Source organism: Corvus moneduloides, chromosome 2, assembly GCF_009650955.1.
Source record: "Corvus moneduloides isolate bCorMon1 chromosome 2, bCorMon1.pri, whole genome shotgun sequence".
NCBI classification, from domain to species: Eukaryota; Metazoa; Chordata; class Aves; order Passeriformes; family Corvidae; genus Corvus; species Corvus moneduloides.
The window spans coordinates 49,995,170-50,018,595 of NC_045477.1; the positions used below are offsets into that span (position 1 = coordinate 49,995,170).

At 42.5% G+C, this 23,426-nt stretch overlaps 2 protein-coding genes across 6 annotated transcripts in view; one reads left to right on the forward strand and one right to left on the reverse strand.

The window, feature by feature from the left end:
* BRCA2 (BRCA2 DNA repair associated) overlaps nt 1–10,752 on the forward strand; it is a 35,831-nt gene extending 25,079 nt beyond the window's left edge. For 4 of the 5 annotated variants that reach the window (XM_032099539.1, XM_032099540.1, XM_032099541.1 and 1 more), the window contains 9 exons: nt 5–160; nt 2,257–2,401; nt 5,196–5,317; nt 6,394–6,595; nt 6,836–7,002; nt 7,090–7,225; nt 7,873–8,129; nt 8,586–8,729; nt 10,014–10,752. In XM_032099539.1, the coding sequence (XP_031955430.1) occupies nt 5–160; nt 2,257–2,401; nt 5,196–5,317; nt 6,394–6,595; nt 6,836–7,002; nt 7,090–7,225; nt 7,873–8,129; nt 8,586–8,729; nt 10,014–10,559 (1,875 nt within the window). In that variant the 3' untranslated portion in view covers nt 10,560–10,752. Of the gene's footprint in view, nt 1–4; nt 168–2,256; nt 2,402–5,195; nt 5,318–6,393; nt 6,596–6,835; nt 7,003–7,089; nt 7,226–7,872; nt 8,130–8,585; nt 8,730–10,013 lie in introns of those variants that run through there. The other variant, XM_032099543.1, reaches the window with a different exon arrangement.
* N4BP2L1 (NEDD4 binding protein 2 like 1) lies at nt 5,077–22,559 on the reverse strand. The gene is given in 7 exon segments (XM_032099898.1): nt 5,077–6,441; nt 6,817–12,094; nt 12,096–12,197; nt 13,858–13,934; nt 14,423–14,511; nt 15,289–15,413; nt 22,276–22,559. Coding segments are annotated over 6 exon segments (801 nt in total). The 3' UTR covers nt 5,077–6,441; nt 6,817–11,970.
* Nucleotides 22,560–23,426: the final 867 nt, after the last annotated feature.

Here is a 23,426-nt window from a genome sequence, read left to right on the forward strand (position 1 = left end):
TCAGATCTCAGCGAACAGCACTCGACGTGCACGATGGCACACAAAACTAGGATTTCATCGGGATCCCAGACCTTTCCCTTTGCCTTTGTCATCGCTTTACAGTGAGGGTGGTGCAGTGGGGTGTATTGATGTAGTTATTCAAAGAACTTATCCTATTCAGGTATGGTGTAAGTATCTTATGAATCTAACAGATTTTAGAGATGAGATCTAAATTATATTAATTAATTGCTATATCATTCCTCAAATCAAACACAATATAGAGAGCTAAACATTTTTTTTAAATATACCATTATGTGTAAAATGAACAGGAGTGGTTCTTGCACTGTGCATGTATTTAGTGTTTCAGGACAGGAGTATTCTGCTATAAGAAGAATTTGAGTTTGGGCTCAGTATCTTTTGGTTGACTTTGCTTTCAGCTTCAAAAAGCCAGAAATAATTGAATTTCAATTCTGGACTCTAAAAAGTACAGCACTTGTTTTAAAGGAGAAAAAAGAGTTTCAATTCCAAGTAGAAGTGAAACCCAGTTTGTTTTATTATTAACATATTAACATAGAAGTTACATATTTCTAGCATTAGTAGGATTAATTTTTCTTATGTGTAGCTGACCGTATTGTATAAGTTCTATTATTTAAAAATATGGCTGAAAATACAGTGTGTGATTATGGTATAAAACAGGGTTAAAATCTTTTAAATACCACTTGATATCGAGACATTTTAAATACGGTCAGACTTCACTGCAACTACTTGGTTTTATAACTATACCAGACACAAAAAGAAACAATATTTCTGTTAGTAATCAATCATTTTAATGTTAGCAGTTTAACCAGGACATAACTTCCATATTTTATTAACTTTTCTCAGAATATGTTATATGTGGCATGTACATCTAGGATTCTTTTTTCATTGCCTTCTTTCTAAGGTACTGTATAGTTATTGGTGGATGTAGAATGAGTTCTGCAAAGGTACTAGCAACATTTGGTTTGGATCATTACTTTGCTATTTAGATCATTACTTTAATAGAGGAAATTGCAGCACTTATTACGTGAGCTGCCTGGTAGAACAACCATTTATTTAGGTTTCAGAAAGGGAACTGTAATCTGTAACTGCATCACAGTAAATGGTTTCCAGGCTGGGGAGGAAAGTGGTGCTTTATATCTGGCTACGTCAAGAGATTGCTGTACTTTTTTCTTTTTTAAACACTGAGACTCTTGCTCAAACATACCAAAATTATAGGAAGATTTGGGCTGTCTGTCTCCTTTTACCTCAAGAGTCAAGGAGTGTAGGAATCACAGTACCCTTAATTAAAGGTGTCATACTGTAAGTAATGCAGGAAATACATGGTGTGCAATTATTAAGGTACACAGAGCCTATTTCAACAACTCACTGCCTCATAAGGATTAGTCCTGCAACCTTTTCTTATCCTGCTTTCACTGTACTCTCCTGCTGCTTCTCTGTTCAAAACCTGGAGCTCACCTGGTCCTGTTACTTAGCTAATTTAATCCATTAAACCAGGAAAAAGTAGCTAATAATAATTTTAAAAACACACAATGAACTGCTGTCTGTTGAATTACCAAACTGATATGACCTGCTGAGGTCAGATGCGTGCTGGAGCCAGTGCAAGGGAGAAGACAGAATTGTGCAGAAAAGGGGAAGGGAAGGGAAGGGACCACTTTCAGCAGCAGTGGATCTCCTTGTTTGAGTCACTGATCTCTTCAAATCAGGCAAGCCAGTTCTGGCAGGGTTTTTGACAAGGCTCTAGTCCTGCAGAACCATTTCAGTCAGAAAATGTTTAAGAACATCTGCAGAACTACATAATAGTTCTTTTACAGCATCTAATCTTGGGTGTGAAAACAGACAGCACAGCTGATGTGGAAATACAAGTTGGGTAGAATGCAGTCGGGTGTATTCTTAAGCATTGAGTTTGATGGCTTGTATTTTAATGTATCTATCTGTGGGATCCATTCATCTTCTAAACTACAACACTGATACCCACTACTTGAAGCTCTGTTTTCTTCAGCTCTTCAATCTTCTGCGTCTGGATACTGTTCCATTCTGTCTGTGTGTCTCTAAAGTGAAAATTTACCAACCAATGCTGTGGGGTTTTGCCTTTTAACTTTTATACTGAAAGAACTTAAGATCTGCTGCCTGTTAATTTTTAAAGTGTTTTTGCTTAACTGTGAGTATTTAAGGGAAGCTAGATAATGTTAAAAATATTTTTTAAAAAGTCTGGGTTTAATTTTAATGTTTTTATTTCAGTGGATGGAAAAGACGTCAGCTGGTTCTTATGTTTTTCGTAACAGCCGAGCTGAAGAAAGGGAAGCTGCCAAGCACGCAGAGGATCAGCAAAAGAAACTGGAAACTCTGTTTGCAAAAATCCAAGCAGAATATGAAAAGCATGAAGGTAAAGCTTTCATTCTTTCAAAACTTGTATTAAGAACACAAAAACGTTTTTGATGTTTACAGAAAAGTGTAAAGAAATATTCAAAAATCATCTCTGGTGATAAAGAAGCGGAGACAGGATTTGGGGTTATTTTCTTTGTTGTTGTTTTTGTTTTGTATTGTTTCAGGTTTTTGCTTGGTACACTGTGTAGCAAGACCTTTCAGTACAAAACGGTTACATGGTTATTTGTGTGGCTTTGTAGCTACCTAGGAAATGCTTCTTGAACATATTGGTAGCCAGGCCACTAAAAAATTATCCTTAAGATGATGCTCAGGGAAGTGCTCCAGAATTGTAGAATTCTTAATCCTTCTCCTCAAGGGCATGACACTGTAGGATTTCACCAAGAGGTGGGCACTGCTGGGATGTGTCTCAGTAGACCTGAACACCAAGACTGAGCACTGAGCATCTTTCCTCATGAATAATTGCATGACACTGCAGATACTGAGGTCAGTGGAGCTGCTTAGTGGGACAGAGACTCTGGTGACACAGACCATGAAGAAGGCTGAGTTACTGAATGACTGTTTCACCTCACCCTTGATTGGCAATCCCAGGCCCTGGAGACCAGGGGAAATTCTGAAGGAAGGAAGACATAGCTTGGTGGAAGAGGATCAAGTTAGAGAACACCCAAGCAAACTGGACATATGTAAGTCCATGGCTGATGATGGGATGAAATCAAAAGTGCTGAAGGAGCTGACTGATGTCTGTGAGGCTGCTTTTGATCCTCTTTGAATTATCATTAGGTGATTGGTAGAGGTGCCTGGAGACTGGAAGAAAGCAAATATGTCTTCTATATTCAGAAATGACAGGAAGGAGCACCTGGAAAACTACAAGCCAGTCAGCCTTACCCTGATCCCTGAGAAGGTGATGGAACAAATAATCCTGGAAACTGTTAACAATCACATGAAGGACAGAAATGTGATTTGGAGTATTCGGCAAGGATTCACCCAGGGGAAGTCATGTTTGACCAACCTGCCAACCTTCTGTGATGAAGTCACTGGCTTGGGTAGATGAGGCAAGAGCAGAGCTGTTGTCTACCTGGACTTCAGAAAGGCTTTTGACACTGTGTCCCTTAAGATCTGCAGAGAGAAGCTGATGGGCTGGATGAGCAGGCAGGCAGGAGGATTGAAAACTGGCTGAACAGCAGGGCCCAGGGGGTGGTGATGAGTGGCACAAAGTCTGTTTGGAGGCCAGTGGCTACTGGTGTATGCCAGGGATGAGTACTGGGTCTAGTCCTGTTTTAACATCTTCGTTAATGATCTGGAGAATGCGGCAGTGTACTTTCAGCAGGTTTGATGATAAAAATTAGGACAAGAGGATCATGCTGCCATCCAGAGGGATCTTGGCAGCTGGAGAAATGGGCTGACAAGAACCTCATGAAGTTCAACAAAGCAAATCGCAAATCTTGCACCTGGGGAGGAACAGTCCCATGCACCAGTACATGCTGGGGGCCACCCATCTGGAAAATAGCTTGGCAGAAAAGGCCCTGGGGGTCCTGGTGAACAAGCTGACGGTTGTTGCCAGAAGGTCTAAGGAGGTGATCCTTCCCTTCTGTTTAGGCCACACATAGAATGCTGTGTCCAGTTCTGGGCTCCTCAGTACAAGAGAGACATGGACACACTGGAGAGATTACAACAAAGGGACATTAGTGTGTTTAAGGAATTGGAGCATCCGACATAGGAAAGGCTGAGAGAGTTGGCACTGTTGAGCTTGGAGAAGAGAAGGCTCAGGGGCATCTGATCAGTGTACATAAACACCTGAAGGGACAGTGCAGAGAAGATGGAGCCAGGCTTCTGTCAGTGGTGTCCAGTGACAAGTCTAGAGCCAAATGGGCACAAACTGGAACACAGGAAGTTCCCTCTGGACATTGGTAAACACTTCTTCACTATGATGGTTGACTGACAGTGTTGCCTAGAGAGGCTGTGAAATCTCCATCCTTGGAGATAATCAAAAGCACACTGGGTGTGGTCTTGGTCAGCCTTCTCTAGGGTAACCCTGCTTAAGCAGGAGGGTTGGACCAGATGACCTCCAGAGGTCCATTCCACTTCAACTATATTATAATTCTGTAATGGGTGACACTGTCCACCTCTGCCAGTGATTTCTAGCAGTAGTTCGAGCATGGAATTCTTAGTTGAAATCAGAGATGGCCTTGTAATTCTTACCTTCACTGCTGTGACCTTCTGCATGTCAGTCACTTTGTGTGTTGTTTTATGTTTGATAAAGTTTTCCACATGGGAGTCTGCTATGCTGAAGGAATTCATCAAAATGCTGGCAGCAAAGTGACTTACCTAAGGAGATGTTAGTAGTTTAATGTAATGAAGTTAACTTGGCTTTTAGCTGATGTCCTGAGGAGGCTTCATGTACAGGCCTCTGTGGTCAGCTGCTGTCCCAGATCTTGGTGTCTTTGACACTTTGCTGCTGATATGAGAGGAAGTGATGGACATAAAGAAAATGTAGTCAAGTATCTATGAAGGTTCTTGGCAGCCCATCAAATCTCCCTACACTCTCCTACGTGCAGACACTGATACTGGCTTCCCCAAAGGTCATATAATCCTCTAATCTATGTTGTATTTAAATGAATAAGATTTTTTTTCTGCTTGTATTTTCCTGAGATATATATACACACATACACATATACATCAGTTTTGTATTTTTATTCTGGCAAGGCCTAAGTACTACTGTGCTGCTTATATAATTATTTCTTCCTTCACTTTAAAGTGTGTTGGTTGTACTCCACATAATGGCTTTTTCTCAACAGAGAGAACCAGTAGAAGAACACCAAGATCACGGACAGTCACAAGACAGCAAATCCGTAATTTGCAAGATGGTGCAGAACTTTATGAAGCAATTCAGAATGCATCTGATCCTGGTTATATGGAGGTACCTGTAGATCCTACTGGGCTAATTTTGAAAAGCTTGTGGAATAATTTAAAATTTAGTACCTCCTGCTAAAGCGACCATTAAATTACTCCTTGTTTTTGCTGGTTTTTGATATTTTCTACAGCATGCTTATTGCTAAATAAATTAACATTAAAAATTTTGAAAAAAATGTAATGAAGGCTTGTTGAAATTGATTAATATGATCTATCTTGGATGGCAATTTTCTCTTGTCATAAAAATACAGTTTATAGCACAATTAAAAGTTAATGTTACTTGGAATTTTATTACTTTGCTTTGTCTTGGGTATATGAAAACTTAATGCATCTCGTAAGTCTAGGGTTTCATACACTTACTCTTCCATGCTGTTCACTGAAGTGTTCAAATAATTATATTGTAATTGTTCTCTTCATTTCCTGTTCCAGTTAAATCACAACTTTTAAATGTTTATGTCTTTATTAATAAATGTCCAGATGATTAGTCCCTGCCAGTTGTTAAAAATTAAATACACGCCTTGCCTTTTGTAAGTGAGGATCCTTGACTGTCATAAAGCCATGTAATATGTGCCTTTATTTGATAAAATGGTATCCATGTCTCTGGTGCTGCATGCACAGGCATCTGGGTCTTGAAGGCTTGGTCAGAAAAGTGATGGTTTTGATGCATTTTAGTGTAAATCATTGTGTCAGCTCAGAGACAGCAGCCTGAGGAGAACTGCAACTCTTCCTTTATTCTTACAGAATTTTTTCCTAATATGTCTTCATATGAAACAGGCAAGCCTGCCTGTTGTATTAAATAGTCACCTTAGTTCTGCACTCTCAAGCAGGCTTCTCACTAATTGTCACTTAAGAACAGTGTGTAATGTAATGCTCTGCACAGACCAGAGAGCACCAGGTGAGTACCAGGTAAGACTGATGCCTCCTGTTGTTTTATCATACCTCATTTCAAGTCCTAGTAGTGTATCAGCTGGAAATAAATTGCTTGTAACAGACGACCATTCAAGAAAGAGGCTGTCTGAAAATCTCGACCATGTTTTTTTGATTAAATAAAAAGATACTGAGTTCATTTTCTCTTGGTTGCAGGGATATCTTAGTGATGACCAATTAAAAGCCTTGCAGGCTTACAGGCAGCTGATGAAAGACAAAAAACAAACTCAGATGCAGGAACAATTCAAGAAGGCTTTAGAGTCAGCAGAACAGGAAGAAAATGGTTGTTACAAAAGGGATGTGTCTGCAGTATGGAAATTATATGTGGTAGACTACAGAAAGCAAGAAAAATATAAAGGTTAGTCCTTGAAAAATTAAAAATAACTTTTAACTAAATGTGGTAACTGGCCAGCATAGGTAGATTTGAAGAGTTCCCCAGAAGTATTTTAGCTTGCATGTTAGTATTTCCAGTTTTAATTGATTTTTGGTTTAGGGCTTTTGGGTGGGGGGGGGGGGATGGAGTGTTGTAGATTTATTTTGTTTAAAAGCCTTCAAATTATTACTGAGCAGGTAAGTTACCTTACTGTGCTGTTGTCAGGAGCAGTACTGAGTATCTGGCGCCCGCTGCCTGATGTGTGCTCCTTGCTGAAGGAAGGCGCTCGCTACAGGATCTTCCAGCTGGCAGCGTCACAGTCCAGGGGAAGGGCAGACTCCACCAACATCCAGTTAACAGCCACGAAGAAAACCCAGTATCTGCAGCTATCAGTAAGTGCTTTAAGTGCATAAAGGTGCATCTTTAAAATGCATCACACCTATATGTGTGCTAAATACTGAAGTTTTTTGTTTCTTCAGGTATCACAGGAGATGCTGGTACAGATTTTCTTTCCAAGAAAGGCTCTAGAATTCACCAGTTTGTTGGATCCTTCTTTTCAGCCACCATGTGCTGAAGTGGATTTAGTCGGAGTTGTAGTTTCTGTTAGCAGAACAGGTATGTTGGGGACCACATTCATGTCCTCCCATGGAAAAACCACTGAATTCTTTATTTCAGAAGTCAAAGTTACCTTGGTGTTGTACCTGCATCTCAGCCCTGTGAAATTCTTCTAATACAGCCTATCACAGTGACATACTGGCAGATAAATCTGTTTTTCTGAAGAAAAACTGTCCCTGGTTACTAGCTCAGAAGGTCAGTAAGGCAGAATCTAAGCTTAAAAGCAGCTTATATTTAAATATTTTTATATTTATATTTTTTCCATAAATGGTGGGCATATGTTCTCACATCTCTGTTCAGCATCTGCATGTACATGAGCTCCCTCTTTCGTGTACAGTGTCATGAAATGAGTAGAATGCAGGCACTGGAGCTCATGAACAGGGAGAGGTGGATAATCTTCTGGATGAAAAGGAAAAGCTCCATAGGAGTATTGTTTTTAAGGACACAGACGTGGAGTTGTTTTCTGTAATCAGTAGGGAGCTGGTGTAGAATATGGAAGAAGCATGAGACACGTGTTACCATGCAGATGGGCCGCCATGTAGCGCTTTGAAGATGTGTGTGACTTTTTTTTTTTTATAGATCCAAATCACAGTACATTTACTTAAAGAGATGTAAAGGTTTAATTCAGACTTTTTTTCTGCCTTTAGGTTTTACTACTGTGGTGTATTTATCTGATGAAAACTGTAATTTAGTGGCAGTAAAGATCTGGACAGATCTCAGACACTTGGCTATTGAAGATATAGTTGTCCGCTGCTCGCTCATTTCTGCAAGCAACCTTCAGTGGCAGTCTGAATTCAGATCAGAAATTCCCGTGCTGTTGGCTGGAGATCTTTCTGTATTCTCAGCCAGTCCAAAGGAATGCTATCTTCAAGAGAAAATTAATGAACTAAGAAGTATGATAGAGGTAAACCTGTAGAAGTGCAGTTCAATGATTAGTTCTAGTTACTGCTGTGTTACATCCTTCACCACAAAGTCTCTTAGCATTGACAAATCTTGAAAACAAGTAATGCACATAATGCTGAATCTGAGGGGATTTTCTGGAAGATGGAGTAAGATGTTAATGCAATTTTCCTGGAAGATCGAGTGTCTTGATTTTTTTTTTCTTCCACTCGTCCAGCACCATCTTTAGGATGTGCCACAGGATCTCTGGCTAGCAAAAGATCTGCTACCTGTCAATAGGGAATCTGCCGTGGATGGGAAATGCAGCAATCTTCTGTGTTGTTGTATTTTATATTCTGATATAAAATAAAATTCCAGTGGGATAATGATGGGAAAAGAAAGTCTTAAATGTAGTGCGTATAGTCCTTACACAGTTTGAAAGCCAACTACTCTGCATTGCAGACTTTGTTCTCCTTTACAGAACGTGGCCTCCTTTTGCTCTGATGCAGAAAGTAAATTGATGAATTTGCTACGAAGGAATCTCCTGCTTACACCCAGTTTAACTAAAAGATGTGTCTTGGAAAGCCCTTCTCCTTCCTGCAGCTATGCAGAGGATAAAAGTCTGGTAAGCTTCTGGTGATTAATGCTGTGTTTGTACTGGCAGTCCATGCAGCAAGGACATACACAAGTTTTGTACTGATAGCTGTGGTGAATGGTCTCACTTCTCAGTCCACTCCATCCATTCTATTCGGGGCAATGCAAGCTGATTAGAAGCTTTCTCTCTGTGTGTGGGTTTAGGATTATCCTTCCTCCAAACAGTTCATGAAACTTTCCCCTTGTGGGCTGTGTTTCCACCAACGTACTTTAAGTATTTTGAATTTGGTGTGAGTTAAATGAATCATCCTATAGATGATTTACTGCTTCCTTGGTCCCACTGTGAAGATTATCTAATGTGAATGTCACAGAAGGAAAAACCTTGATCTGTACATTTTTATTTCAAGGCATTCTGCAGTTCCCACCTTTGTTGAGAGGATTTACTTCCTGGTCTTTTCCTAGATATTGTTTACTATTTCCAGGATTTAAAAGGGAAGAGGTATCACCCAGTAAATATATTTTAGCAGTCTTGACAAAAATTGATTTAAATAGTACTCAAATTTTCCATGAAAGCTGCTGGTGGTGAGTTGCTTCTGATGTGGAATACGGAGCACAGCCAGAACAAAAATTTTTCCTGCCATGAGTTGCAGGGGAGGTGGAAACACCCTGGTGTAGTATCAGTTCCTGGGGAGTATGTTTGAGCGTATAAGGCCTCCTTTTCCATTTCAGAGGGAGGGCTAATATTTCATTCTGGAGGTTTAGTTTATGTGTTTTATAAACTAACTAGTTTATATTTTTATGGTTTATTAATCATCTTAAATGAGACATTAAATGTATTCTCAAGCCTGTGTTTGAAAGATTTGCTATGCAGCATCTCTCTTGTGTGTAGTGTTACCTTTGAATTTTTTGGTCTATGTTCTATCCTGGCTTTTCTTCAAATTTTTTTTCTCCTTTTTACTTGTTTAACCAACCACACATGGAGGACATAGCCAAGGCAGTAGAAGACTTAGGAGTGCTTTGATTTCTTACCATCTGGCACAGAAAAATTCCCATACATTTTGCTTAGCTCTTAGAAACAAAATGTGAAAGTTCTGTCTTAATGTACAGGTAAACTGATTTATCAATAATCAGCACTTGAAGGAATAATATTAATCACCATCAGGAGATACCAAACTAAACTTAAATGGGACATGAATAATGATGTCGTGTTTCTATATCGGGGGTGGGGGGGTTTCCCCCATTTTTTGGAGGGAAAGTTGAGGAAGTTCATGAAAGAGAACATTGTATTCAACATAAAACTTCTCTTTTTACCCAGATCTCTTCTAGAATTGAAATGAAGCATCCAAGCCCTTTGTCAACTAGCACACCAAATATGAAACTTGTCACACCAGGGTCAGCAAAAACACCTTCATCTGCTACAGTTAATGAAGACCATCTCAAAACCAGCAAAAAGAGAAAAGCTATGGACTTCCTCAGTTGCATACCTGCCCCTCCACCACTGACACCAATATGTTCAGTAATTTCTCCATCTGTTAAAAGAGCATTTCAGCCTCCACGAAGTTTGGGTTTACAGCACAGCAAGTCATCAAAAGAGACAGATCAGAATATTGGCCATGTCACCCCCTGCAGAAAATTGAGAGAAACTCTCCATCTTCCTGAGAATGACTTGGTTGCTGATGAAGAACTGGCAATGATTAATACACAAGCACTCATGAATAATTTACCAGAAGAAAAGAAGATGGATTATGTAAATGAAAACAGCAATGCAACAGCTACTACTTTATCTGATGATCTTTCATCTAGAAATAGTTCCAGGTCTACTGGAGAAGCAAATAACTCATCAAAAGCAGTTCTGAAGTAGCTGAGGCTCTTCAGAAGAACCCAAAGGAACCTGAGGACTCGTTACCAGCTCACAGAAGGCTACAAAGACCAAAATCCCAAAAATGCTGCTAATGCACATGTACACTATTGTATATATTTCAAATTCAAATTATTTTTACACTTTGTACATTAAAACTTGATTGTATTTAATAAAGTTCTATTACAAAAACAGATTCATGAAATAACATTTCATTTGCAAAATAGTTTGAAGTTTAGTATGTAGGCACTTCTCACAAAGATGTATTTGTACAACAGCATCAGTGTGGCTGAGGGTTTGATGACGACATTTTGTAAGCCATTGCTTTGATTCTGGTACGTTCTTATATTACAGCAGGATCTTTGTTTCAGTCTAAAGCCATCAGTTTTGTTACCCTCTGCAACATTAGCATAGTTGTTTGGCTGCCCAAAGTGGCACAGGGCAAAATAAAGAGTTCTCTTCTTTTCACCAAACAGAACACTTTAATTCTGAAATGTTGCTCTGCAAATCTGGCATGGTTCTTGTACTTTCCTGCTCAGATTTTCCATATAGCACTAAAAGAGGTTTAGAGAACAGCTACAATTGTTTGATTCACAGTGAAATGCCCCACAGAGTCATTATTAAGTAGCTCTTTGGTCTGTGAGTCTGCTTCAGCTGTTCAGAGCTGCTCCTGTAGCCCTGTTCCCACTTTAGGAGTTAACGCGCACAAGCCTAACACTAATGTTTCATTTTAGGAGCCTCTCAATCTCAGGATCAGTGAACTCATATGTCTTGGCAAGATGAAGAGCTCCGTTTGCTGTGTTGAAGTGGTTTGCTTCCAGGCTGGAGAAGCTGTTTCTCTGTGAGGTAAGAGCAGCATGAATCCAGTCAGTGGAGATAGGGAACAGCATCAAATCTTGCTAAATCTGTTGAGCTACTTTTGCCGTCATTTACTTTGCCTCTGAAAGTTACAATAATGCTGTAGGCAAGATAGTAGGTATAAAAAGTTTATACAGCCGGATATAAAGCATTAAAGTGGCAAGAAATGCCAATTATGTGGAGAAAGACTTTGCCACAATGGCCTTTAAGAAAGAAATAAGTTAGGATTGTTTATTGTTAGTGTCAGGCTCTGATGCAGAAAAAAATATCCAAAACGTGGCGTGTGGTAGAGCCAGTGCACTTCAACATATTCCTGGATGGATTTTCGTGGAGGAAGAGGGATGAGAGGGAGTATAGTTTGAACTGGGAACAGTGCTCTTACATTGGTCACGTAAAGCTGTGAGATCGGAGTCCAATGCCATTTAAGGATTTGTAAGAAATAAAAGTAATTTAGAAATGTAGTAGAAAAACACAAGAATAGAAAACAGTTTAGGAAAAAATGTAAAACTAGAGACTCTTAGACCCTGATAATTAAAACACCAAGGAATGCACATCTTTAGTTAAATGTCACGTTGTTCGTACGTGCCATGCCAGGCCTCCTCCTTGGGAAGGTGGAAAGCTGGGTGGAATGGGGGCCTGTGCCATAAGCTGCACTTGTTCCACTGTAGCTTCCCTCATCTGCTTGGTTTTTCAGACCGCAGAACACTGTGGAAGGTAACATTGTGCTCGTATTGTTCTTTCATCCGTTGTATCTTTTCCCGAGGGACATGATGAATATTTCTTCTGTAGAGTCAACAGTAACAGAAAATAAAAGTATTTAGCTGCCTGTCTGTGAGAGGTTATCTTCAGTTTGCTAAGGTTCCTGATAGGTTCAGCATAATGGTTCAGGTCTCCACTGATCTCTTTCTGGCCTTTTTTTTCAAGTTATTGTTCACTTCCACCTACTTCTTAGGAATATTATTGTGACTGCTGAAAAATGTAACACCATTATTTTTGGGAGGCAGCCAGGACATAGGAAGTAGACAAATGTCCAAAATGAAAGAGTTGTGTAGGAGACCTGTGTGGTATTTTATATGAATATTGCTGTGTTTTAGCATTAACAGTTTGTTGGCCTCAGGGTGAGCTTTTGTACAGCTGGAGAAATGCAGCCAAGGGCTGCAGCCAGCCCAGACACAGAACAGCAAGGATAGAGGTCAAAAACCGCTGTGGCTTTGAGTGCAAGTAGGGAAACATCACACGTGATGTGGCTCAGGCTCCAGGGATGACAAGTTTGAGAGGGAGGGGAACACAATGCTCAAACATGTGGAGCTTTCTGGACAGAATAGCAACAGCCACGATCCCTTCACAACATAGTGGCAATTGCCTTTCCAAAGACCACCAGGAATTTCTGTTTGTGAGTTTGCAAACCTTGAGTATCTTTGGGTTTGCCATTTACTGCTATTAAGGCGCAGCTTTTGCCCTAGACTCTTAAGTTTGTCCTGCATCCATATCTTCAAAACCTGTTGTGCCAATTGTGCACTGCTCAAAGTGTTTTTTCCATGGTGGAATTGGAGTGAGGGTTACACTGCAGGCTGCCAGCTGCAACATCCAACTTGTGAGGTGGGCACAAGGTCCTGCAGCAGCCCACACCGTGTGAAAGCATTCTGGACACAAACCTGCAGCTCTCCCTGAACCATTTGCCACAGACCTGCTCCAGTCTATGTGAAACAGCTTTACAATGCTGCTGTGAAAAGTCTATTTGTTTCAAACATACAATAAAACAAATTGCAAGTTACTGAATAACTCTGCCTACAATGAATGATCAGATTGTGCCCCTGCAGTGCTGCCCTACCAGTGGCTGGTGCTACTGAGGAGGTCAGCCTGCAATGAATTTTTTCACTCCGCAGTCACTGGTCAACCTAACATTCTTAGAGCCACATTTGGCTGCCTCTGTATTGTACCACACCATGCAGAGTTGATCCATTCTTTGTACCCCTTTTGTATGCAAGCATTAAGATCTTTACCAAGATCCTTTAGAACCTCATTTCTTAACCACACTTGATATACCATCCCTGCAGTAGGACAGTGTTTGTTATGGTTAGATTCTTAAGAACAGAAGTCTGAATGTTGTCTGTAGTGCTTAGATTCGGTTTGTGCCCAAACAAAAGAGACTGCTGCTCAAAATACAGAATGAAAATCTGGGCTCCTGCCCCATCAAGCTCGCAGCACAAAAACATGCTTCAGGGCTTGTTGCTTTTTCTACTGTCTGTCTCACTTCAGGTTCTTTTGGAGCTGACTTCACTACAGACCAGGTACTCAGTAATGGAAGTTTTCCACAACAATCCTTCTGTTGTCATTTACCAGGCTACATTTTAGGGTACATGAAGAGGAAGAAGGCTGACCTTCTCAGAGCGCATCAACAAAATGAGAAGCTATCTGCTGTAGTAAAGAGAAAACGATATACCTTGTCAGTTCTTGAACATTGAACTTCCAGGGTGTATCTGGTTCTTGGAATGTAACTTCATATCTATTTTCACGTGCCTGAAGGATACAAAAGTAACATTATGAAACTGCACTACAATGGTTGCCCTCTCTGCCAGAATTCCTGACAGAGACACCAATGCGTCTTCAAAGACTCTGGATGGTCTATTTTTCACAAGTCCATGAAACACAATTATAAGTCATATCTTGATATATTTGTCAACAAATAGTCTGGGAACTGTCCAATTCATGTCACTGCTGGGGAAGGGGATGATGTCCTCATCACCAAGAACTAGCAGGGCAGGTTCAAAGGCTGTTAATCTTTTCAAGTTGTTTTGCCTTCACTGAGTTACAAAGCTGACCAGCTATACAACTACACTGGCACTTCTGCCTCTACTTCATTGCAATAAACATCCTTAACTATAATTAGAGAACTATGGAAAAACGGAAGTAAATATTTTTAGCCATGTAAAGAAGCTTTTCAGTCAGATCACCTTGTAAATGTCAGAGCTGAGCGTATAGAAGCAATTAACCGGAGCTTTCCCTACCATCATCACGTACGGCTTCATTTCCCAAGCATGGATGTTGGTATTATCAATGATAACCGGGCTTTTCCCATTCTTCATTGCTTTGCGTGCTGCAATGTAACACATTAAATAAAGCTAAAATATATTAAATAATTAAATATATTAAATAACAGTCTGAGCCATGCCTTACTAGCCCCAAAGTGTCCTTTGCCCACTGCTCGCATGCTTCGTTCCCCCCCAGACTTGGGTTTCCAGCTACCACCCAAATGGGAACCAGGATCAGTGCCCAGCAGCTTTCCTGGAAAAGATGGTGCAGCCTCTGGCTGATCTGAAGCTCTTATAAAACATACAACAGTGAAAAATTACTGTTATTTGCAGGAGATCCCTGTTACATGATCTTAAAGTATGCTCACCATCGCTACAAATTCCTTCAGAGCACAGCCGCAAAAGCGTGGTACATTGAGTAGAGACCTGGGTTGTTTAATTCTCAAACTTAAAACTCAGCTTGCAAGTTTTCCTCCTGTCTATCATTACCTTGCCACCCCCTTCCAGGTCAGGACAGACACCTCAGATGTTACAGGCAAAGGCTGTGGTGCCTACACTGCAGGGAGCAGCTGCTGGGTTGGTGTCTGTAGGGTATCAAGATTCAGCAGTGCTTCCTCTCTAAAACAACATCAATCAACCTCCAGATTTTTTTCATTTACAAATTTCCCTTTTATAAGTCAGAAGAAATCAAATCAGAAGTGGTAAATGTATTTTTTTTAGCCAACACCCCATGAACTGCAGCACATGGCACCACCTTGAGACATTTTGTTCTGCGGGCTAAGTTTAAAGACAGCCTGAAATGCAAAACTATTCTGCACAGTCCCTGGATCGAGTTCAGTCACCTCTTTTCTGGTTCCACTTGTGTGCATCCTCTAGGAAGTCAGGCTCAAAGATGTAGACACCATTTTCCACAAAGAAGTCATCAGTACTAAGGACTACAGCACTGGGGTGGTCACGTTTCAGCTGTCTGCAGAAAAAATAAAAAGGTGAAAGAAGGATTAGGACATGGTAACACCCTTTAATAGAGACCATTAAATCATGAGTCATGTGAGTGCTCTGCAAATACACACAGTGCTTCATTTGAAAAATCCCAGTTTAAAGGATCTGAAAGTACTGCAATCAGTAGATGGACACGTAGGAGGAAAGGAATGGAGATTGAAGGCATGGCCCTGATTTCTTTAAGTCAGCAGAGACATCTACACTACTCATGACTACCAACATCTGAGTCTTTAATCTTATTAATATATTCACCTTTCCTTCTGAGTTATCTGAGAAAGTAGGATTGTAAAGACAAAAAAAAAAAAAAAAAAAAAAAGCCACCAGCAACCCAACCCTGCTTATCCAGGCATGGAAGTTGGTGTCAGAAGACAATTTGATGATGGGAATTTTGCTATAGAAAATTCTGAAGATAGCCAGGAGGAAGGACTTGTCATTTAGTAAAGATGGTCCAGAGAACCACTGGTTTGGTTTGAGGGGCTTTTTTGGCTATAAATCAGATAGCACTTTTTTAAAATTTTAATTTGCAAACAAGTATCTGAGTGATAAGTCAATACCTTTTGTTATTTTATGCAATTTTATGGTTCTTATCACTTGTCCCTGTTTCACTTAATACTCATCTTGTAGACTTGAGTAATTTTTATATCTTCAGCTTTTAAACAAATTTTATAAACAAATCTGAGTTTATAAAAAATATTTTATAAACAAATTTGCAGATCCATAAAACAGGCTGCTGTGGTGAGTGGCACTGGGCAATCCCACTTCCCTTCACACTGGGGGATGTGTGTCCCCAGCAGTGCTCCTGCAGGCTGGGGATGCCATGGAGAGCAGATGCGTGTCCTGCTGGATACTGACCAGCTGCCTCCCAGGCAGCCACTGGATCTTGGAGGTAGAAGGAAGTGCTGACTTGTGTGGAGGTTTAAATATGAAGCATTTCTCTGCCAGTCCTTAGACACCACCAAAAAAAAAAAAAATCTTAATGTACGATTGTGTTCCCATTTGTGTATAATCCAGAATTTTTTGTGTCCATAGACAGAATTATCCATTTTTTTCTCAGAGAAGAGTTGGGGGAGGAGGAAGTCTCTGCAAGAAGTCAGGGAGAGCCCATGGCATCATCTCAATTCTTTCTGTCTCCCTAAGGCCCAAAATGTCTTGGGAAAAGAAAGAAAGGTCAATCAAGAAACCCTGTGTCTCTCAGACATGAATGCTGCTGCCCTGCGAGCTCACACCACACATGATCTCCAGCCCCTGTGACTCATTTCAGCTTCCCTAAAAAATCGTTTCTCTTCCATCCCCACAAGCTGCAAAACAACCACTTCTCAGTGTCTTATCTACGTGGGCAACAGCAAGGGAAAAGGTGCCTCCAGGTTATCAGCAGAACAACAAGCACACAGACAGAAAAACCTTGATGCTGTCATCCAGCTCTGTCCCAACCATTTACTTACCAGTTGTACCCTAATCTGCCTGCAAGCAGCAGCTCTTCACTAGGACTGCAGATGCATTTAGCTGAATAAAGGTCAGCTGTGGACTTTGCTCTGTCTCCACTGTAACTTCGACCATCTGCTGATTAATTAATATTATTTTGTGGTAGGACTCCCCCCAGCGAGCAGCGACTCGCTGCTGGTTGAGCCAGGACTGGGCTGTACCCCTGTCGTGCATCATTCAGCACCTACCTGTCCTTGTCTTCTAGCCCCAAAGGGATGTTTTATTCACAAAATTACTACTGGGCAAATGAATTTAAGAAAAGTCATGTTTCAAGCTGTTAGCAAACAGTAAAATTTTGTTGCTTTAATTTTGGTCTCAGGCAAAAAATTCTTATCATGAAAAGCATGGCAACACCTAATGCTTATCTGGTTACTGCTGTGCTGCTAACCTGATATATTCAGTCTCACTATGATTCAGCACCTCACCTTTCCCATGACTTTACCCATTGCAATTTCTTCTCTAAAAAATTGACTGCTAAAATATCTGTTGCCCCTTTAGCTACTAATAGGCACATAAAATTGTACACATTACTGAAAGATCTCAAGACTATTTTTTTTCTCAGTATTTCTTTTAAAAATTTTCTCACCCAGTGCAAATTTTAAAATCCATTTTCTTAGCACATACCTTACTGAATTTTCAACACATGTATGTACACTCGCTTGAGAGCTGTGGTATAACCCTTAAGCATAACCCTTAAGTCTCAGTCTACTGTCCTCATATCAATACTTAAAGTAGGTAAGACTTGTGTTTCAAAGGAGGAAAAATATGGGACAAAATGTGCTGAGAGCTATGAATTACTGTCACATTTGCTATATTCATACCAAATGAGCTCCTGCTGACAGCAACATAAGAAAACATGAAGAGGGAAAAAGATGTTTTACCTCCAGCTTATTTTCCTGGTTTTAACTTTTACCTTTCCAAACAAACTGTCACCAAAGTTTACAGCTGTTTTCTGTAATTTCTTCCCTATTTGTCCACAAAGCTGACAAAATTTCCTGTTTTTTTCTGTCCCTTATCATTCCAAAGGGCACCAAGAACCCTTTAGTGTGTACTTTACAAAATGAGCCTTCCGCAATCTTCACAGGACCTCAGGTGGGTTTAGAAGAAAGGTCCTGCATAATCACATCAGGCTCTTAATCACTGTTATTTATGAATAAATCTTGAACAGCCCCGTAAAAAGAAAATTACCCACTGCTGTTAGATCAGTAAGTGTAAAGCTTGCTAAGGAGGAAAAGAAAAATGCAATCTCTTTGCAAGATCAAAGGACACATAGGAGCTATGTTTGCATTTTCTAAAGAGTCATTGAACTGGAAGCACTGCATTGTGACAGGCAGCATCTGTCAAAGGTTCAGTATTAATTTGCTTTGGACGTGTAATTGCACAGTGCTACACCTCTCCATCTTGCAGTGGATACAGTACCTCCTTCACCTTGTAGAGGTGAAGAGAAAAGGGTTTGAGGAGATTTATTGTAGGCAGAGGGAACACTCTCCATTCTCTTCTTACTTTCTTATTCTTTGTAGTTTCTGAAACAGCAGCAAACCTTTCTTAAGCAAAGGATAGATCCTAACACATTTTGTATCCATAGGTTGTCATGCTTTTCCATCAGAAAACTTGAAAATAAATTAACTTTTGATAGCAGATTGGAAGAAACATTTCCAGTGCTCAGAAGGCCACAGAATGGTATATCAGAGACCAGAACAGGTATATACTGGCATCACGTGCAACCACTTGCTCCGGCCACTCCTCCCGGAGAACATTAAGTGTTCTGTGGCATTTAAAAGGTGTCCAAAAGCCTTTTGTTTCAGTAGGAAAGCAGGACTGTGAGATCTGGAGCACATGCCCAGCACGATCCACTGTCTATTGTGCTTGAACAACTCCTGGTGCCCCGAGGACTTTGCCTGGCCGGGCAGAGCACAGCCGTGCCTTTGTGTCTCAGCCGCAGGGGGTCCAGCCACGGCTCTGTTTTGTAAAGCACCAGACCCGTGTCGTGTTTGATCAGCACACTCAGGATACTCACCTGAAGTGGTTTCATGCAAAGGTAAATGTTTACAGTGCAACGCTGCCGGGAGGCAACAGCTGCAGAGCTGAAGTCCATGAACCCGTCAGAGCTGCAGTTCTGCAGTGGGACCTGGTGCTGGTAAGGCGGGTAACAGCTGGCCCAGGACTGGAGGTGCTGGGATGAACCGGGCAACAGCAGCAGAGAGAACTGGAGAAGACACAGATTGTGCCAAGCAGCGATGCCTCAGTGCCAGTGCAATTTTCCCCTCCTGCTCCGAAAGATTATTCGCTCTGTGCTTTACAAGGGAGTACAAGAAGGAGCTCATTTCGAGCAATAAATCAACAGCTGTGGCTGAAAAGTTACAAGTTTGACCATGCCCAGCCTATATTACTTGAGTTAAACTGTTATATAAAGGGTTAGGTGTAAGCTGAGCTGTGCAGCACAACAACATGTTGTAGAAGAGCTGGAAATGCAGCTACTGTGCAATGCAGAGTTTGCTGGGGAAGCAGGTATGAGCTTGTACATGGCTCACTTTTAATTTTGCAGGCGTTTTTGGAAGTATATCTGCTACTACACCTCAGATAACCTTTTTCTTAGCAGTTTCCTCAGCGTGATCACAAAACCTGCACTGTGAAGACAAGAACAATGTGTTCAGGAGGAGCATGTCCATACGGAGGCTATTGGAGATGTAACTCCCAGCTCCCCCCCTCCTTCACACTTCAGTGACATTCGGTATATTTGGTTCAAGGGAGGTGGCTGGGGCCACGTGGTTCAGGGAAGCACATCCTTAACAGTGAAGCCATTGGCAAGGTTTGCAGCTTGGTGGTGAGCAGACCAACTCCTCATCCTGGCTTGACTGCTCAATATATCACAGGTGGCTCCTTCACTGTCTTTACCAGAAACCAAAAACCAGACCTGAACTGATCCATGCCAATGTCAGACTGCTGGGAGCAACCAGGATGAGGAAATAATCTTAATGAAAATGCCATAACTAAGGCTTACAAAGCTGTATCCAAACTCTGCTGGGTGACACTGAAAGGTCAGGGAAACAAGCCATGGATCCAAGGTTGTTCCTAGGGTTGTGTGACAAATGGAAAAGGGGCCTTTTGGCTGGAGTTATCACTGGGTTGCAGTATCACCAGTGATAACATTCATGGTTTGTGACTTATGAGCCCTGTAAAGGTGTAGAGGTTGTGACAGAAATACAGAAATATTGGCTGATAACGCAGAATGAATGAATGCAGGTGTGTGTGAAAGCACCAGAAGAACAGAGCAAAGGCTAAAGCAATGGTACCTACTGACAGCCAAGATCATTAACAGCAATAAAACTGAGAGGTGCTGTTTATACCCCCACAAGGCCAGCACTCAGCTGAGGCCCAGCACTGGTGACTTCCCACTGGTAAACCAGCAGGTCACACCAGCCTCTCCACACCTGCCGCCTTTCCCTGGTTCCGAGAGGGGCAGAGGATGAAAAGACACCCAAAATGGGAAAATGAATATAATGGGAGGAAAAAAACCCACCTAAGACTCATAGAGCACCAAGTAAGCAGAATTCACAGGCAAAAAGATGGCAGCATAGAAGCTGCTGGCTGGAGATGGCACAGCAGACCTGACCAAAACCCACCCTGTCACCACCAACTGAGAGCAACCCAGCTGAGAAAGCAAGGGTGGGACAGGTGACAGTCCTTGTCTGCTCTGATTTCAGGCAGATCACCTGCACACATGCATCTTGATGCTCGCAAGTATTTAGCTGTGATATTGTGAGTGAATAGAATCTGAGACAATAAATTACAAAATGAGTTTACAGAGTGTTTTTGCAAATAAACAATCATCTTCCTCCTCCAATAGGATCTTGCACTGAGATTTCTTACAGTCATTTTTTGCAAACTTTGCCCGGCACAGCACACTGCATTTACCAACACCAAAAGGTAAGCAGTGTGAGAACAGCAAAAGAATTCTCTTGGTACAGTTCTTCCACAATCTGGACAGGGTTAAGGAAAGGTATGAAATGCTGCCTTTTGATCTGTGTGTTGCTGAACAGCTAAACACAATGATTCGATTAACAGGGGCTGGAAACAGAGTAAGATACTCAAACATTCATCTCACAGGGGACTACTACAACAATACTTACAACTGATTTTGTAAATATGTCATTAATAATTAACCTTGTGTTTTGAAATTACCCTTGTGTTTTGACCTAAAAAGGACAGGTGAGTCAGTAACTTGCACTGCCTGAGAATATGCCCCCACACCTTTATGTTCTTACTGTGCTACAGGAAGACCCAAATCCCCCTGAAGGAGCAGGCCCACACTTGCATGGCTTCTTAAGACAGAGATGTGTATTTTGGGTGTGAGCAAAACACAGCATTTGGCAATTCAAAAACGAACTTTGTTTGCCAAAGGGCAGTGAGGCAGAAGGCCCGGTGGGACAGGGAAGTATTGTACTGAGAAGAGGCAACTGTAGATGAACCTAGTGTATCACAGAGCTTCTTGCTGCCACCTCTCACAGCAGAGCCCTTCCTGTAGCAGCCCGTGATCTCAGCACGGGCTCCGCAGCCCAGCAGAGTAAGAAGACAAGGAACGTTCCTCTTTTGATGGAGAGTGGGTGGCACTGGGAGCTGCGTGACACCAGACTGAGAAATTTTGTGATACCAAACTACGGCTGCATGGTCACACCGACTGCAGTGCCGCTTCCCAGCACTCCCCATTGTATTTTTCCACCTACTTACAATTAGTCTTTGAGCTGTTGGCAAGTGGAGTGGTCTCCTCTGCCCATTTTATACACCCCTAAGGCTCTGAGCAGGAGTGCAGGACATTATGGAAACAGAAGTCAGAGTTGTCAGTTTTCAGTCAGAGAGAGGAAGTGCTTTACCGTATTCATGATTAACCACAAAAAAAAAAAAAAAAAACCCAACCAAAACAAAACACAAAAAAAACCCAACCAAACAAAACCAAACCAGCCAAATAAATAATTTTTAAAAATAATTTAAAAACCCCACCAATTTGGCGCCTTTAAGAAAAGGAACAAGTACTGCCTTGGTCGGGGCGATCAGTCCATCTAACCAGAAGCATCCCTGTATGTACCGCTCGTTTGCAATAGGAGCTCGCACAGTCCCACGGGCAGGACACCCAGACACGGCCACAGGTGCCCGGGACAGCGCAGCCTGCACCGGGCCTGGAGCCGGGGGGTTCCAGGCGGCTGCGATCAGCCAAGGCTCCCGCTTCCCCCCGACCCCCAGCGCAGCCCCGGCCCGGCGCCCCCGCCGCCTTGGCGGATCTGCAGCGAGTGCCGGGCGGGCACACGGGCGCCCGAAGCACTGCCCGGGGCCGGGGGCCGGGACACGCTTACCTGGCCAGGGTGCTCTTGCCGGCGCCCGGCAGCCCCCGCAGCAGCACCAGCCTCCCGCCGCCGCCGCCCCGCGGGGGCCCCAGGCTCAGCCCCCCCAGGGCCTGGAGCAGCCGCTCGTCCGCGGCCGCGGCCCCGGCGGGGCGCGGGGTCGGAGCCGGCCCGGGATGGGGGGCCCGGGGCAGCCGCTCCGCAGCCCGGCCCCGGCCCCGGCCCCCGCCCCGACCCCGGCCCCGCGTCCCTCGGCCCCCGCGGGCGGGGCCGGGCGGGAGCGCGCGTCCCTCCATGGCCCCAGCGGCCGAGACTTTGCCCCGCGAAATCGAAAGCTGCCGGAGCACAGACACGGGCAAGGACGGGCATCTGCGGCTGCACAGCCCAAGCGCTCAGCTACAGCGCTCGCTGCAGACCCGGCACTTTGGCCCAAGATACCATCTCCAATTTTTTAAAATCAGGATTATTCCCCAAATTCTCAAAGGCAGGAGAACACAAGCCAGCGCTGGCAGCGTTCAGTCCCATGTGCTGCCCCCCTGTATTGCGAACTACGGGGCAGGCCCGAAAGGGAATGAATCATCAAAGCCCGAAAGAGAAGTGGGACTGGCTACAGGACACCAGGTATGCACGGAGACGTTCTCTTCTTCTCCGCCCGGCCCCTCCCTAGCAACCAAACAAGCTAGCGGAGTCCTGTTCAAGCACAGAAGCAACAGGGATGCCAAGGGGATCAACCGCCCAGCAAGGAACAAATGACCCCCTGCATTACACTCACTACATCAACCTAATTTTTTTTTTTTCAAACATATTATCATAAGAGAAAGTAAAGGAAGTTTAACAATATTTATCTCTTCTAAAGAAAACCTGATTTCCATTAACTTGATCATCAAAGAAGCAAAAAAAATTATAGTTTTTCAAAAAAAACCAAAAATAGTTGGAGTAGTATCACACCCTCCCTCTCAGAGCTACACACAGCATCATGCCCAGCTTGGTCAGGAGCCAGACCTAGGTACGCCTCAGGGACACAGCACCACCAAACCTCAATGCTGGAGTTTTAGGTTCTGAGGTTGCAAATAGTGCTGAAGAGAGTGTTCACGGCCAGGGAGAAAGCTTAGCTCCCCAGGGACATGGCACACCAACACTAGCTGAAGCAAGTGGGAAAAATG